Raw genomic sequence first — 16,819 nt, forward strand, 5'->3', positions numbered from 1 at the left:
CCTGCTTATGTTCCCTCTCTCACTGTGTCTGTCTCTGTCAATAAATAAAATCTTTACAAAAATAAAAATATAAATAAATAAATAAATTAGCTAGCTAGAACATGGTTTGAGTCAGTCTGGATAAAAAAATACTTTATTCAAATATTTTTTTCTGGTCTCACTAAGAAACCTGAAGTACCAACCAACTACTTACCACTAAGAGACTGTTGCCATGCCAAAGCAGAACAAAGTAAGGCTAAGCTTTTCCCACTTCCTGTAGGGCTCTCCAACAAACAATGTTGCTTACTATTTAATCCTCTGACAATCTATAGACACAAAAATGATAAAAAGTCAATAGTTTACTTTACTTCATTAGGGTCTCTCTCCACCAACAGTATAAATACAACAACAATGAGAAGTAAGGTTGCACTTCCAGGAGTACAGCAATAGAAGGAAGAACCAGTATTCAGTTAAACCTAGACTTTATTCCTTTATATCTCTCCCTAAAATTATTATGGCCTTAAAAGGATATCAAGCAAAAAAGAAATGAAAGAAAAAAAAAAAAAAGCAATCTGTGCTTTAATCATTTCTGTAAAACTAGAATACAGCACATGAATATCTTTGATGAAAACTTAATGGATACTGCTTTTGAGAGTGTAAATTGTTACAACCACTCTGTACAGAAATTAACAATTCCTAGTAAAACTTAAGATACCCAACTCTAGCAAGTCCAGTCCTATGTATATCGTCCAAACTTTTCATACATGAACACAAGGAAACCTGTATAAGAAAGTTCATAGCAGCATTGTTTAAATTGCTATAGGATGTAAACAACTTTAAAGTATATCAAAAGAAAATGGGCAAAAAATTCTATATCCATAAAACAGAATACTATACAGCAAGTAAAACAGATTAACAGTTAACAGGCCTACATCTTAAAATTTAAGCAAAAAAAAAAGTCAACTTCTGCAGGTGGTTATAGTACATCATTATGCAACATTTAAAATACGTGAAGTAAATATTGCTCACAAACAAGGTATAAACTCAAAAAATACGGTAAATTTTTAAATATTCAGATTTAACAAAGTTGGAAAGTTGGTTTACTTGTTTGTATATTCATTTTCTATATGAAAACTATCTCAAAAAAATTATGGTGAGAAATATACTGTGTAATATATAGCAAATATTTTGTAGAAAGCACTAATTCTGCAAAGTAAACAAAAGTTCCAACTGAGGTGAGAATATTTTTCAGAATGTTCTCCTTTGTCTCCATTATAACAATGGATATATACAGTTTAGCAGTGATCAGTATTATTTTTCCAAAATTTAAATCTTCTTCAATGAACTGGCAAATATTTTCAATCCATGTACTATCTGAAAACACAAATGTAGTTTTATGTATTATAAGCATCTGTATCTTAATAAAGACTTAAAATAACTATTGAAAAATACTTACAGAATTCATCATAGCAAGCTGTGATGGGTATGCTTTATAAGGAAAGGTAATCTTCACCCCACCAATTGTATATTCAGACCAAACCGAAGACATCATGCTTTACTATTTACTTCAGATTCCTAACTGCAACAGAAATGAAAATCAATACTGAAACAATACCAAAGAAAACCAGACACCCAACACTAGGACAGATGTCTGAAAATGAAAACTGGAATAAATGTTTAAATAAAACAAATGGGAAAGTAAAAGAATTTCCTAGGGGCGCCTGGGTGGCTCAGTGGGTTAAGCCTCTGCCTTCAGCTCAGGTCATGATCCCAGGGTCCTGGGATCGAGCCCCGCATCGGGCTCTCTGCTCGGCAGGGAGCCTGCTTCCCCCCTCTCTCTCTGCCTGCTTCTCTGCCTACTTGTGATCTCTCTCTGTCAAATAAAATCTTAAAAAAAAAAAAAAGAATTTCCTAGTCTTATAAATCACAATGGTTGACATTGTGACATGACATGTCTTAAAATCTGACAAATGTGGATTTGTATTCCTGGGGTACCAAAGCTGTGGACTAGGAGTTAGAAAGAACAAGCTCTAGACCTGAAAACAACTGAAAACAACTCATATATGTTACCTTGATCATGTCTCTTCACTTCTCTAGATTAAGATCTATATCTGTAGTAACCCCTAACTTAAAAACTGTTATGAGGGAAGCAATGCCTTGGCACTTAGTAGATGCCCAATACTTCTTATTTAGAAGTCAGTGGGGTATAATGGAAAGATGAGTTTTGGACTAAAGCAAACCTAAATTTGAATTCCTCTGTGTGAGTCAACGTCTCAGAACTCATTTCTGCATCTGTGAAATGGAGATAATACTACCCACCTGATAGGTTTTTCACAAAAATTAGCCAGGCACTGAGTTAAGAATTAAATAAGATAATGTCTGTACATTATGTGTATATAAGGCACCTGGGTGGTTCAGTCCTTAAGCTTCTCTTAGCCTCAGGGTCAACATCTCAGGCCCCTGGGATAAAGCCCCGCAAGGGTTCCCTGTTCAGCAGGGAGTCTACTTGTTCCTCTGCCTCCCCTGCCCTCCCACAATAGTGCTTGCTGTCTAATAAATAAAATCTTTAAAAATCAATAAAGTAGAGGGTGCCTGGGGGGTTCAACCCGTTAAGTGTCTGCCTTCAGCTCAGGTCACGATCCCAGGGCCCTGGGATGGAGCCAGCCCCCTATCTGGTTCCTTCCTCAGCAGGGAGCCTGCTTCTCCTTCTGCCTGTAGCTCCCCCTGCTTGTGCTCTTCTCTCTCTCTCTCAAATAAATAAATAAAATCTCTAAAAATGATAATAAAATAGAATAAAAAATAAGATAATGTGCGCACAGAAATGTGCGCAAACTCCAATATCTAAAACAGAAGCGATCTATTTTAATCCCCCTTCTAAACCAACTTTTCTTTCTTTCCTTTTTTTTTAAAGATTTTATTTATTTGACGGAGATCACAAGTAGGCAGAGAGGCAGGCAGAGAGAGAGAGGAAGGGAAGCAGGCTCCCCGCTGAGCAGAGAGCCGGATGCGGGGCTCGATCCCAAGACCCTGAGATCATGACCTGAGCCGAAGGCAGAGGCTTTAACCCACTGAGCCACCCAGGCGCCCCTAAACCAACTTTTCCTAACCCAAGATACATAGATGTAATTCAGAAACTGTGATTTCTTGATGTTGCATGCATAAGTTTCTGTGCATGACTGCATTTTTCTGAAAAAAGAGTCCGTAGATTTCTCATTCCCAGAAACACATCCTAAAGAAATAACTGAAGAGAGGAGGGGAAATAATATACATTGGTATTACTTTGCAAATGTGAAAAAAAATAGTAAACTCAATGTGGGGATGGAGTGATGATTGAAATAGCAATGCAACTGATTAGAAAGCCAGTAATAACCTTAACCATAGCCTATGTGTTCCCAAAGAACCACTATTCTAAGTTACTTTCCAGTTCTAATTTTTGGGATTCTATGAAGCTCTGAGAATGAGATTTGGTGGAATCCAACTCTTTAATCTGAACCAACAACTCAATGCTGGCCTAGTTACTCGGATATAACCTCGAAATAATCCATACCCCGCCCCAGGTGTAACAACAGGCATCTCAAAATGGGGTAGCTTCCCCCATAACAATGGAATAAAGCAAACAAAAACACATCACAATTATCTGCCTCAGGGGGCGCCTGGGTAGCTCAGTTGATAAGCGTTTTTCTTCGGCTCTGGTCCTGGGATTGAGACCCTCATTGGGCTCCCTGCTCCGCGGGAAGTCTCCTTCTCCCTCTCCCACTCCCCCTGCTTGTGATCCCTCTCTCGCTGTCTCTCTCTGTCAAATGAATAAAGTCCTTTAAAACAAACAAACAAACAAACAAACAAAAAAACAATTATCTGCCTCCCGCCGTCGCCCCCTGCCGCCAAGAGTTAGCACGAGGCCCGGGACTATACTAACAGGGGTGGGCAGGCTGATTTCTCCCCAGGTTTTCGTCCTCAACCCTTCCTCCTCCCTCAGCCCGTGGAGATCCCAGAGCCCCTGGTGATCCAGTCAACACCAACCGGCCAGCAAGGAGTTTGGGCGAAAGCAGAATGCACTGCTCCAGCCGGCTTCGCTCTCGCCCCCACACAGGAGACAGACTTGCCCGTCCTGAGGAAAACTGACGCACCGCTGACTGGTCTCCGATTCACGGGAGAAAAGGAAACAGATATCTGCAAGAAAATACAGTGGAGCGCGGGCAAAGAAGGTCACACGCCTCTCTCTCTTCCTCAGCCGGCTGCTACTACCCGGGCCTGGTAGCAGGCTCGGGGCTGCTTCAGCTTTTCTCTCCTGTCCACATCAGTCCGCTCAGCTACGTTTTCCCCTAGACGAATTCCCGCCTCCCACCCCTCGACTCCTGGCATCCAATCGCCGGGCGAACTCAGACAACCAATCACCTGCCAAGACCAGAAATCCAGCAACCAATCTTGGTGCAAGGTCAGGGGGCGAGAACTCTGGCACCCAATGGAAGCCTACGCAATTAAAAACGGACCCAAGGCACCTGGCGGCACCGGAAGGCGAACCGCAGAAGAGGGAAAGACTCGCCCAAATCTTAGGGTTTTAAAGGAAAAGAGTTTTCTCCTGAATTCCTAAGGCTCTTAACTGACTTTTTGACACCGGTGATTTAACCCGTTAATGGATTTCTTAGAAACGCGAAGTTTCTATTCTTAAAGTCTGTAGACCAACAGAGAAGACACACCTTTAAGCCTCGCAGATTTCTCCGCGCATTCATCAGCGCCACTCAATTCAAATAATTAGAACTCTGTAAGTAGGCGATCGAAAAGATTGAGGCGGCAATTGCCAGAATGAGCCAACGAGGCGAAAAGGTTCGATGACAACCAGCTTACAGGATCTCATAATATTCGAGGCTTTTCCAGATACCAAATTAAACCAGACAGATGCTTCCGATGTCTTTTTTTTTTTAAAGATTTTATTTATTTATTTGACAGAGACCACAAATAGGCAGAGAGGCGGACAGAGAGAGAGGAGGGAGCAGGCTCCCTGCTGAACAGAGAGCCCGATATGGGGCTCGATCCCAGGACTCTGGGATCATGACCTGAGCTGAAGACAGAGGCTTTAACCCACTGAGCCACCCAGGCGCCCCACCCCACCCCATGTCTTCTACTACCAGATCACTTCTTCCTCTATTTAAAGGCTCACCCACCTCTGTCCCTCCGGAGACCAGTTTCTTCTTCTCTGCCAAGAAGTATACTTTAAATTTCCTCAAGAAGTATACTTAAATTTCCTCAAAAATAGTTTAATCATGATCTCTCTGAACTGCTCTTTTTAAAGAGTTCTGTATAGTCTAAACTTGGCTAAAATACTAGTGTCCAAAAACGCAAAACCTGAGACATTTTCTCAAATTCGAGAAAACTGGTTTAGGAGAGAGGTTTGCGGCAGGAGGGGAACTGATTTGCCTCACTTTCACTTTTACTACACTGTCCCCAAATGACAAAACTTAGTCATGAAAATAAATTCTGCCCTTACAATACCTCAATTTACAACAGTGCCTATTATAATACTGAAAAAAAAAATTCCCAGTATAATAATAGGGAGATAGTTATATGATTTCAATCATCATGAAGCCAATAAAATAATTATAAAAATAAATTGCTATAAACCATAATTATAAAAATTAAATAACCTGCAAAAATAATTTCATATAAAATTAATTGAAAAAAATAAGCAGACTCCAGCTGAGTACTATGAATTTCATTATGTGACAGTATGTGTACATAAGCAAAGATGAAGGGAAAGTACTAAAAATGTAACTTATTAAGACAGTGGAAGGATAATTTATAAAAGTAAGCCCTCAAAAATGCATTCAAATTGTTATTCTGCATTTACAAATTTTTTAAATATCTAATCTTTTAAGTAACCGCTCCAGGGTAACTATTCTGATTTTCCTCTCCTAAATTCCTAAGGCTCTCAACTGACTCTACCTTGTATCGCCATTTGATACATGTGGCATAACAGAAAGGGACACGCTGAGACTGGAGCCAGACAGTTCTGGATACCAGTCCCTTGAAATGTCCCTTTCAAGTTAGCAGCAGTGAAATGAAACACAAAAAACTACAAGTACATTTGATAAAGAATATGAATGTTTATAAACCAATATTCAAAATAGCTGCACACATCTGTTTTCACTTGAATAAAAAGAAATCACATTGTGACAAATCTTATAACCTTAACTTAAAATACATGAATATTAACATTTACTAATATATTTACACATTTTATTTACATCATCAACAAATCTGATGAAAAAGAGCATATGTTATTTTAACACAGCAGGTTTTGACCAGTCTTTGAAAAGTGATCCAGGAATGTGCACGGCATTTAGTTAGAAAACATATTTCAACCCTTTTCTGATTTCCTAGAGGTTACCTACTCACACAAAATATTCCAAAGCCTCTGTTTAAAAACTAAACAAAACAAAACAGGAGCAGTTGTATTTAATCTTAAAAGACTTATAAAACTGCCTTGTTTAAAAATATGAAAATTCTTATGGTATTTTTTTAAGTGGATGCCTTTATTTTTGCATCAAAATTACTTCACTGAATATTAAGCATCAGATAAAAGTTATAAATATCCTATCATCTAGGATACTGTGTACTTCATGATTTGAAATAGCTACAAATTAGTTCTTATATAATACCCTTATGAGGTAGGGCCAGTAGTAATCCCATTTTACAAAGGAGGAAAATGACATATGCCTATATGCTAGTGAGAAGACCGAAGTCAAATTTCTTTTCTTAAAAATCACACTTCCTTATTAGCCTACCTAATTTCTTTTACAAGTGAACAGGTCTGTTTCAAAGCAGAGAAAAGAAGGGGTTGGGAGGAGTGTATTATTCAGGTATATCTCAGAAAACAAAGAGAAGTAACTTCTATGTTGGATTCTTAATTAATGAAAAAAAAAATGGGACTATGGTTTACCTGAATGCATCTACCTAATCAATGGAAGTTACTAACGGAGGACTGCAAAATCCTTCAGCAACATGGTACTTTACACTATTTTTAACTTTTCCTGAGGTCCAAACACTGTATGTATTTTCTTACTCAGAGACCTTCCAAAACTATGATGTGAATTATAATCCTGATGGCACACCAAGAGCTCTTTAATCTGGTGTGTTTCACTGCTCTAAACTTTAATTAGATCCCAATGTATTTCCCCCCTGACCATTAGGTAAGTCAGTAAAACACTATAAAAATAAATCTTAAAAAAAACCTAAATGAGATCTCCTTTCAGGTTCTTCTCTACGCAAAGATGTTTCTATAAACACTTCTAAATTAGTAACTTAAAATTCCAAATTATTCAAGTATCTCTTTAAACATATCTCCATTTTAGTAAAAATTGAAGCAAATGTGTAAAATCTTAAAATTCTCATCTGTAATTCCATGGAAACCATTTGCAAAAAGCTATTTGCCTTTTTTAAAGCCTTCTCAATACTATTTCTTGAGAAGCAAAATTCCATCTCGCATTACTACTACTTGTCTTGCAAGTTTTAGCAGTTTCTACTGGGTATTTAAACTCCTAATTTTTCCTATATTCTCCCTTCCCTTTTTCTCCCTCTCATCATTGCATCATTGTCACATTGTTATTAGCTAACATTAAACACTAGAGCTGCCCACAGACTCATCTTTAAAAGAAATTAAAGGCATGGCACTGTTTCTTCATTGCAAAAGTAAATATAAGGCCAAATTCACTCTCTAGTAATGAGTTTCTTAAATGTGCTCCCAACAGAAGAAAAAAAAAGTTCCGCTGCTACAGTATAAACATACCAGCAAAGCAGATTCAAAGAACTGCCAATCAAATATAAGCGAGCATAATTCTTAAAGAGAGTTCTAAACTATACCCATGTTGAACTGAATCTTTTAATGATTCGAAGATGGTACTGTTCCCATTCAGTTTAGAGTTGTTGTAAGATGCAGATTCATATTGAGTGTATGCAGCAAACAGCTTCATTTTTTTGTTTTAGTTTTTTTTGTTAAATTCCACTAACACTCATGTTTATTATTTCAATTATTGTGCTTTCAATACAATGACAAAGCTGTACATCAGGATCCATACTTCCAGTGTCCCCAGATCCATTTTTATAAGATAAATCTTTACAGATACCAGACCACCCACTTGGTTTCTCCTTTATTTGTTGAAGACCTAAAAACATAAGGAAAAAATAAATTAAGGCAAGGAATCTGGAAAGGAATTTGGCCTTTATGTTTGCAATATTAAAACAACTTAGAAAATAAGTTACTACTTACGTGTAATAATTGGATCAATGTCTCTTGTCTGAGTGGCAACATCAGAGGCACAGACTTGCCCTATTTGGATCAGCAAAGACATAATATCCTCATACAGTGGAGGAAATGCACGACAAAAGGAAACCAAACTTGGCAGAGTTGGCATGAAAAAAGCATACCGCTTAGCCTGTGTTAAAACTGTTGGAAAGAAGTTAAACAATTTTTTACTTTACAGATATAAATTCAACATACATGGCCTATTGAATATACTAAGCACCATACTCTGTGCTGAGATTATTAAATTTTCTAAGATATATCTGATCACTCTTTAGGGAGCTTACAATCTAATAGTCAGCCATCATCCAACATACAAATTCTTATTTTCAAGCACTGTGATAAGTGCATTACATGCATTATTTAATTCTCACAGTTCTATAAATGAGGAAAATATTTATAGAGGAGAAAAACTCTTAAACCTTAGATTAAGAAACTTGTTCAAAGGGGTGCCTGGGGTGGCTCAGTTGGTTAAGCATCTGCCTTCAGGTCAGGTCATGATCCCTGGGTCCTGGAATTGAACCTTGCATTGTGGGCAGGGGGGGGTGTCCACGCTCAGTGGGGAGTCTGCTTCTCCCTCTCCTCTTCCCTCTCCCTGCTCCCAGTCATTCTCTCTCTGTCTCATTCAAATGAAAAGAAATAAAATCTTTAAAAAAAAAAAGAAGAAGAAGAATCTTGTTCAAAGCTACACAGCCAGTTAGTAGTGGAGCTGCGACTGAACTCAGGCAGTTAAAGCTCTTAACCACTAAAAATAATAACAGGGGGTGAATATAATGAAAAGAAAAATGAACAGAGTATTATGGGAGCAGTAAGAAAGAATATGAAATTAACTAAGTCGTAACTTTAAAAGACTGAATTATAGTTCATTTCTTTTAAAGTAGTTTATTTTCATACCATTTTGCTCTACAAAACAGATGGTGATTAAAACATTAGGGTATGTTTAGAACTTAAGGAAACAACTAATATATTTATCTCTTATTTAGACATCAAGATTATATTTTTCTGGAACTCTAAGCCTTTGTAATAAATTATAATTTGTCTTCTACTGACCTAATGACATTCAGAAAGCAGATCTGATTTCCATTTGTAAAATATGGAAAACTTTTTTTTCCCTTAAGGTTTTATTTATTTATTTATTTATTTATTTATTTATTTAGAGAGAACATGCACATTTGCAAACAGGGAAAGGGGTAGAGGGGGAGAGAATCCAGAGCAGACTCTGCACTGAGCACAGAGCCCAGTGCAAGGCTCAATCCGTAAGATCTTGACCTGAGCCAACATTAAGAGTTGGATGCTCAATCAACTGAGCCACCCAGTCCACCCTGGAAAGCTTATTATATTTACCTAAATCTATATGTAATTATTCACAAAGTGAAAGATACAATTTGCCTACCTATTCATCTCCTCTATGCTATAAATCACATTTATAATAAAAAAAACTTCAAAGAATTGAAAAGATGGCATAAATTAAACTATTAGTAACACAGAAACATCATACTACTAAATTCAGTAAAAATACGTACTACTTTATGTTAGAAGTTTTTGTTATTGATGTTGGTTGGCTACACACCTGTTAGCAAAGTTCCCATGACATTCACAGCTAAGCGAGCCACACTGAGTGACTTTGGCAATGCATACTGGATACACAAATGAGAAAGCAACTGGATAGCAAATATCTGCAATGCAAAATCAAAATGTTACACGTTTCTGAAGAATTCTTAAGTATTAAAACTTTTTAAATGTTTGATAGCCAGCAAGACTGGGGGGAGATTAAAATTTTCCCTAAGGCTCCAAAATGCTTGTTACCTGTTTTTCAAGTTCTGGCTGTGCAATAAGTTCAGGTATGAAATCCAGACAGATGTGCATAGATGGAATACCTGCGACGGTCAGAGGTAAAAGTTCACATGGATAACCCTATCTCAACAAGAAAGGGGGGGGAAGAGTTAGGGAAAAAAAAAAAAAAACCAACAACTATAAGTCAAATGCAGATAAAAATACACAGGGAGATTTTTTTTCTTCCTTTCTGTAAAAGTTGCTCAGAAAGCTACAGTACTCTACATGTATCCTGGCATTTCACCTTTCTGGTGCACCAGAATAGAGATAAATTATTTGAACTTATTAGAGTGAAATGAAATATAAAACCTCTGAATTTTGGGCCATATTGCAAAGGACCATGATCATCTGTGTGATCTCCAATTTCTGATTCCCATTAATTTAGTAATCAAAGCACTACCTCCACCAAAAAATCAATGTCAACCATATAAGCAACATTCTTTGAAACACACCTGAAAGTGAACAAGTTTAGCAATGTTGGGATCAGCAATGTACATCTGGTGTAAAAGACAACAGATAAGGCACTGAACTTCTCGAAGGTTACAGAGCAAATTGTCTTCTCCTTCCTCGATTCCCTTATTTGAAACACTGGTAGTAATAACACTTTGAACATTTCTTAGTAAGCTGTCTGGATTGACACCCTTTGCTTTCTCTTCTTCAGTAGGCAAGCAAATCTCCAAGAGAATCTGGACAGCTGCACTATCCTGCAAGCAAATAAAACAGGATTTAAGAAGTTTTTGAGAATTTTGTTTTCATGTGAACCAAAGTGGTAAAACAATTGTTTCTTTAAAAAAAAAAAGAACATACTTTTAAGAGCATATATGAGCAATCTATAGGGCAGTCATTCTCACCATGTTTAAGGTCACGAATGCTTTTAAGGCTCTGAAGAAAACTACACACCCTCTCCGTATAAAAATTAACAAGTAAACAAATATATGCATAATTTCAGGGTCATCACATATCACTAAGGCAAATCAATGGACTGCAGTTTAAAATCATCTACTAGAAGAGTATTCTGATTCAGTGATATCAAAAAGAGGACCTAAACAAAAGATAACTTCTACCAGAACCTCTGTTCTTTCCTTTTAAATTCCTACATCTCCTAAGATCCTATTCTGTATTCCCCTCTTTTTCTCACCTGGCACTTTTTTCTCACCAATTAATTAATTCTTCTGAAGATGATGATTAATAATTAATGCCTAAATGTCACTTCCTAAAGCTTTTTTTCCCCCTTTTAATTTGAAGATGGGCTCTTTAAAGCCCTGGTTTTGCAAAGAAAAATTCTGCCTTACCATCTATTCCACCTGTACAACTCATTGTTGCTCAGTCTACAAGCTTGAGTGTCATTTCATAGAACAGTAATTTCCTAAAGGGTGACCCACTTGATGCCCCTACATTTAAAGGAGAACTATAATGACTCTTATCTAGTAGGAAAAGGTAACCAAAAAATGAATATATGACATGTATCTCTGGAAGACAGCCACTGCATGGAATCAAAGAAAACAATTACTTCATCTAACTGTTTGACGAACTTGATTATAGAGTAAGGTTAGCTTTATTTTGTAATTATCATTCTTCAGTTAAAGGGTTTTGGTTTGGGGTTGTTTTTGTTTGTAGACTCTGATGCCAGACTACCCAGGCTTGAATACTAGCTCTGCCACTTATCAATGTGCAGCCTTGAGCAAGTGACTTAACCTCCCTAAGTCTCAGTGTCCTAATTTGTAAAAAATGGATAATACTCCCTACCTCATAGGTTGGCTATAAAGGTTAAATAAGTTAATATACATAAAGAACTTAGAATACTACTCAGCATATAGCAACCATTAAATAAATGGTAGCTATTATGATCTTCAATCCCTTATATGAAATTCTGAGGGCCAGATTTATTTTAGAACTCAGAATTCTTTTTTTCGTGTGATATTATATAACATCTCCAGCAGAGACTAGGAGAGCACACAATGCAGTCAAACATATTCACATTTCTGTAGCAAAACAACATTCACAATAAGTGGGATAAGGTTATAAATAGCTTCATATCAATTCAGGTCAAGTTTTGTCGCAATGAGATCACATCAGGTCTTTCTGCCAACTGAATTACCAAAAAAATGCTTCAGTTTTCATAACATTTTTGATCTCTGTATCATAGATAAGGGATTGTGGACATATACTATCACTCTAATTCCCCTTATTGCCAATGAAAATATTTTAGAAGCTATATTTCAAACTAAGAAAACATTTCTACTTTGAAGACATCAAATTGCTTAACATTTAATCATCTCACATCTCCTGCCTTATTCAAAAGTTACTAAAGGCTTCACTAAAATTCTACATTGTTATAAAACTTTCCTAAATATAAAACTGAGCTCTTAAAAAAAAAACTGAGCTCTTCATGTTGTCAAACTATTTACCAGTACCTGACATTTTATTATATATATACTTCTTGTTCTGTTTTTCTCTACCATTTGGTTTCAAAAACCTTCTTTTGTTAAAGTATAAATCTCATTTAAATGGCTACTAAACTAATATCATGAAGATTATTCCTAATTTTAGTAATAAAGTCCATCTGATCTTCAAAAGCAAAGGAAACAGCATTATAATACATCCTATAATGAAAGAAATGTGCAATATGTAACTATTGTACATAAAGGGCAATCATCTGCCGTCTATTTAACTAATTATATTAACAGGGAAACCCATGCTTTCCTTGACTAAATTTCATTACCTGAGCAGCCAGTAAAGCATTTTTCAATTCTTCTCTGGTAACTTCTGGGCCATCAGTTTGCCCAACTAAACCTATTGTATTATTCTGGGAAGGCCTATCTTGTTCTGCAGTCTCCTTCAGATGAGCACTAAGGTAGGCTTTGGATGCAAGAAGATATCCATTCAACATGTGTAGAGTAATATCCATCAGTGGGGGGCATCTACCACAGAAAGAAGAAAAATACATAAGAAAGAATATAAATTTATAAATTAGTCAGAATATGATCAATCAGTCCTGAAAAGCAGTACCCGAAAAACCTAAAAAGAGCAGTAACACTCTTCCACTGAAATGTTTTTTTCTAAAAATAAAAGTTTAATATGTTTGTCTTATCCTCTAGAAAAGTTTAATATGTTTGTCTTATCCTCAAGCTTATACTGAATATTGAATATATATTAAATATTATCTATTTCATCTTATCAGCTAAGACCAAATATAATGTATGCCCTAGAGAAAAGATTCCTTTTTTGCAAAAAATCGCACTAAGAGTAAATCTCTTAAATAGGAACCTACAAAGCAGCTGTCTGAAAGAGAAATATTCTATTATTGATAAGAATAAGGAGACTAGAACAGAATATTTATTCTTTCTACTCCTGTTTCTTCTTTGGAGCAAGACAATTTGCTATTCCAAAAGTACTTCATCCATTTGACCTGGGATAAGTTATTTACGAAGCTTTGGTTTCCTCTTCTATAAAAGGAGCAGTTATTCATACCTCAAAAAATTGTTACAGATTAAGTGAGATAAGAACAAATATAAGGGGCGCCTGGGTGGCTCAGTGGGTTAAGCCTCTACCTTCGGCTTAGGTCATGGTCTCAGGGTCCTGGGATCGAGCGCCACATCGGGCTCTCTGCTCAGCGGGGAGCCTGCTTCCCCCTCTCTCTCTATCTGCCTCTCTACCTACTTGTGATCCCTCTGTCAAATAAATAAATAAAATCTTTTTTTAAAATAAATAAATAAATAAATAAAATGAGAAACAAGTTTTCACCTATCAAATTGGAAAGCATCATACAAAGTAGTGAAGTACAATATCAAACACTGTTTTGGGAGTGTAAACTGCTTCAGCCTTTCTGCGTGGCAGAATAAAAATAAGAATATGAATCAAAATATGAATATGAGAAATATGAATCGTAAGTCTTAATGAGCATGCCCCATAATTCCATTTTTAAGAATCTGCTCTGGGGCACCTGGTTGGCTCAGTTGGAAGAGCATGCAACTCTTGATCTTGGGGTCCTGAGTTCAATCCCCGTGTTGGGCATAGAGATTACTTCAATAAATAAATTTAAAAAAAATTTATTTTAGTTTTTAAAAAAAGAATCTGCTCTAAGGAAATAGTCAGTACGTAGAATAGTCACCACAGTACTATTGATAATAACAAAAAATAGGAATAAACAAATGCCCAACAACAGGGACTGGGTTAAGCATTGCATATCTGTATGGAATACTGTGCAGCCAGTTAATATCAGAGTATCTATTAACATAGGGAAAAGGTCGCAAGGTAAAAGAAAATCCAGGCTATGAAAACATATACATTATGATAGTAAAATTTAACAACTTCCTGAATAACTAGAGGCAATTCAGGTGAAGGGTTACTTACGTAAATGGATTTTTAACACTGATAAATTGTTTTAAAAGTTTTTCTTTTCTGGAAGTGTTATTTACTGCTATTTTTATTTTATTAGATACTTAATGTCATTTAAACTGTTCATTCTCCTGACTCCTATTTCCTATGAGACCTTGATCTCACCAAACCACACATAGCTGATTTTACAAATTTTGTCACTTCATGAATGTCATCCCTTGGGTTGAAGACAGATGACAACATTCAGAGTGTGTATCCTAGTTAAGTCTTCTTTAACTCCAATTTCTTTCTCCTCTAAGCCATCTAATGCAAAGCTTCTCTTCTTAAGTTACCACCTAAATGACCTCTTTAGCCTAACATTCAAGGCCCTCCATAGTCTGACCCCTAACTTGACATTCCAATTCTAAAGTGTGCTCCTCTCAACAAATTTCCCCTCCATTCCAAGCCTTTTTCATTTGTGTTTCTATACTTTTGCTCACACTGTTCCTTTTCCCCCTGACAATACCTTCCTTAACCCCTTAACCTCATCATTATAGTATCTGTTCATCTAAAACCCATTTCTGTCCTTTAAAGTACTACTCAGGTCCCACTTCCTCTACATCTTTCCTGAATTTTTAATAGCATCCAATTACTGAACGATTTATCTTCATATGACCATATAATTTAACTTTTCATGTATTTGTCTTATTTCAGTTTTTTTTTCTAAAGATTTTATTTATTTATTTGACAGAGATCACAAGTAGACAGAGAGGCAGACAGAGAGAGGGGAAGGGGAGCAGGCTCCCTGCTGAGCAGAGAGCACAATGTGGGGCTTAATCCCAGGACCCTGGGATCATGACCTGAGCCAAAGGCAGAGGCCTTAACCCACTGAGCCACCCAGGCGCCCCTTATTTCAGTTTTAATGCATATAATGCATTAAACCATATAATGGTTCACAATAAGCAAATTTTAGAAACCTTTTTCAAAAATGCTAGCAACAAGGCTAGATTTTACTAATCACATGTTAAATATTAAACTGAATAGTTCTTGAATATAGACAAAACAAAAATAAAAAGAACCTCATAGGGGCACCTGGGTGGCTCAGTGGGTTAAAGCCTCTGCCTTTGGCTCGGGTCATGATCACAGGTCCTGGGATCGAGCCCTGCATCAGGCTCTCTGCTCAGTGGGGAGCCTGCTTCCTCCTCTCTCTCTGCCTGCTTCTCTGCCTACTTGTGATCTCTGTCAAGTGAATAAATAAAATCTTAAAAAAAAAAAAAAGAGGGCGCCTGAGTGGCTCAGTGGGCTAAAGCCTCTGCCTTCGGCTCAGGTCATGACCCCATGGTCCTGGGATCAAGCCCCGCATCGGGCTCTCTGCTCCTCAGGGAGCCTGCTTTCTCCTCTCTCTCTCTGCCTGCCTCTCTGCCTGCTTGTGATCTCTGCCTGTCAAATAAATAAATAAAATCTTTTAAAAAATAAATCAATTAAATAAATAAATAAATAAAAAAAAGAACCTCATAGCGCACACAGCTAGTCACCCGCAAGAACACTAAGACAGACGTTTAAACTGAATTTCTTCAATTTCTTTTAGATGCTCTGAAGTATAACTCCAGAATAAAAATGAAACTCAAACAACACATACCTGTGTACCCTCTGATCACATCTTAGGACAATGAGAGGATCTATCATCAGGTCATTCTGAGTATACTTTTGTTGTCGTACAAACTTTATTGAAGGCTGAAGTGCATTAACTGTCATTACCCACAGCCTGATGAGAAAATAAACACATATTCAAAAACAGCTATATTATAGTTGAAACCTGCAGCCATCCAGTCCAACTTAGAAGGATATATTCAGTAAAAATTAAACAGGTGGGAATTAACTTAGAAAAATTAAGAACTATGGTAATCTAATTTATTTGGATGTCTCTAAAACAAATGAAGATAAACAGTAAACACAAAGTAGTTTCAAAAATTCTCAGTTGTAATGGAATAATCATGGCATAAAAAATAAAAGTATGAATTAAAACCTTAGCACTTTGAAACTGTATCTGGCCCCATAAATAAGCCATGGTTCTGCATCATCATAAAATCTCAATGTGAGATGCCACTTTGAGATTAGACATCATAAACTCTAAAAGTGATTACTAAGCTGACTGCACATCAGAATTACTAAGGGATATGGCAATAAGAAGGGTACCTGATCTCTTACAGTGAAGCCCAGGAGTCCATCAGCCCCATCTTGCACACAGAGCTTGCCCACTCTTAAATATGAGTAGACAGCCAAGAGTCATCAGACATTTAAGGAAAGCCTCTAGTTTGAAAAAGATTAAAATATGCAAACAGAAAGAAACTTCAAAGAAACAGAGAATGTAGGGATGAAAAACTTTTTAAAGCC

The 16,819-nt window shown here is 36.7% G+C and overlaps 2 protein-coding genes across 6 annotated transcripts in view; both read right to left on the reverse strand.

Moving 5' to 3' along the window:
• The window catches only part of LOC111151585 (BRCA1 interacting protein C-terminal helicase 1), a 181,593-nt gene extending 177,538 nt beyond the window's left edge, over positions 1–4,055 (reverse strand). The window contains 3 exon segments of the mRNA XM_022509662.1: positions 194–305; positions 1,436–1,558; positions 4,000–4,055. Coding sequence (XP_022365370.1) covers positions 194–305; positions 1,436–1,531 — 208 coding nt within the window. The 5' untranslated portion in view covers positions 1,532–1,558; positions 4,000–4,055.
• A 2,001-nt stretch (positions 4,056–6,056) lies between these two features.
• Positions 6,057–16,819, reverse strand: part of LOC111151467 (integrator complex subunit 2) — a 46,523-nt gene continuing 35,760 nt past the window's right edge. For 4 of the 5 annotated variants that reach the window (XM_022509476.1, XM_022509474.1, XM_022509475.1 and 1 more), the window contains exons 19-25: positions 16,065–16,190; positions 12,831–13,029; positions 10,561–10,812; positions 10,082–10,189; positions 9,846–9,951; positions 8,243–8,419; positions 6,057–8,138 (exon numbers count right to left, since the gene is read on the reverse strand). In XM_022509476.1, the coding sequence (XP_022365184.1) occupies positions 7,969–8,138; positions 8,243–8,419; positions 9,846–9,951; positions 10,082–10,189; positions 10,561–10,812; positions 12,831–13,029; positions 16,065–16,190 (1,138 nt within the window). In that variant the 3' untranslated portion in view covers positions 6,057–7,968. Of the gene's footprint in view, positions 8,139–8,242; positions 8,420–9,845; positions 9,952–10,081; positions 10,190–10,560; positions 10,813–12,830; positions 13,030–16,064; positions 16,191–16,819 lie in introns of those variants that run through there. The other variant, XM_022509478.1, reaches the window with a different exon arrangement.

The sequence above is a fragment of the Enhydra lutris genome, unplaced genomic scaffold (genome assembly GCF_002288905.1).
Source record: "Enhydra lutris kenyoni isolate GAN:26980312 unplaced genomic scaffold, ASM228890v2 scaffoldscaffold26, whole genome shotgun sequence".
NCBI classification, from domain to species: Eukaryota; Metazoa; Chordata; class Mammalia; order Carnivora; family Mustelidae; genus Enhydra; species Enhydra lutris.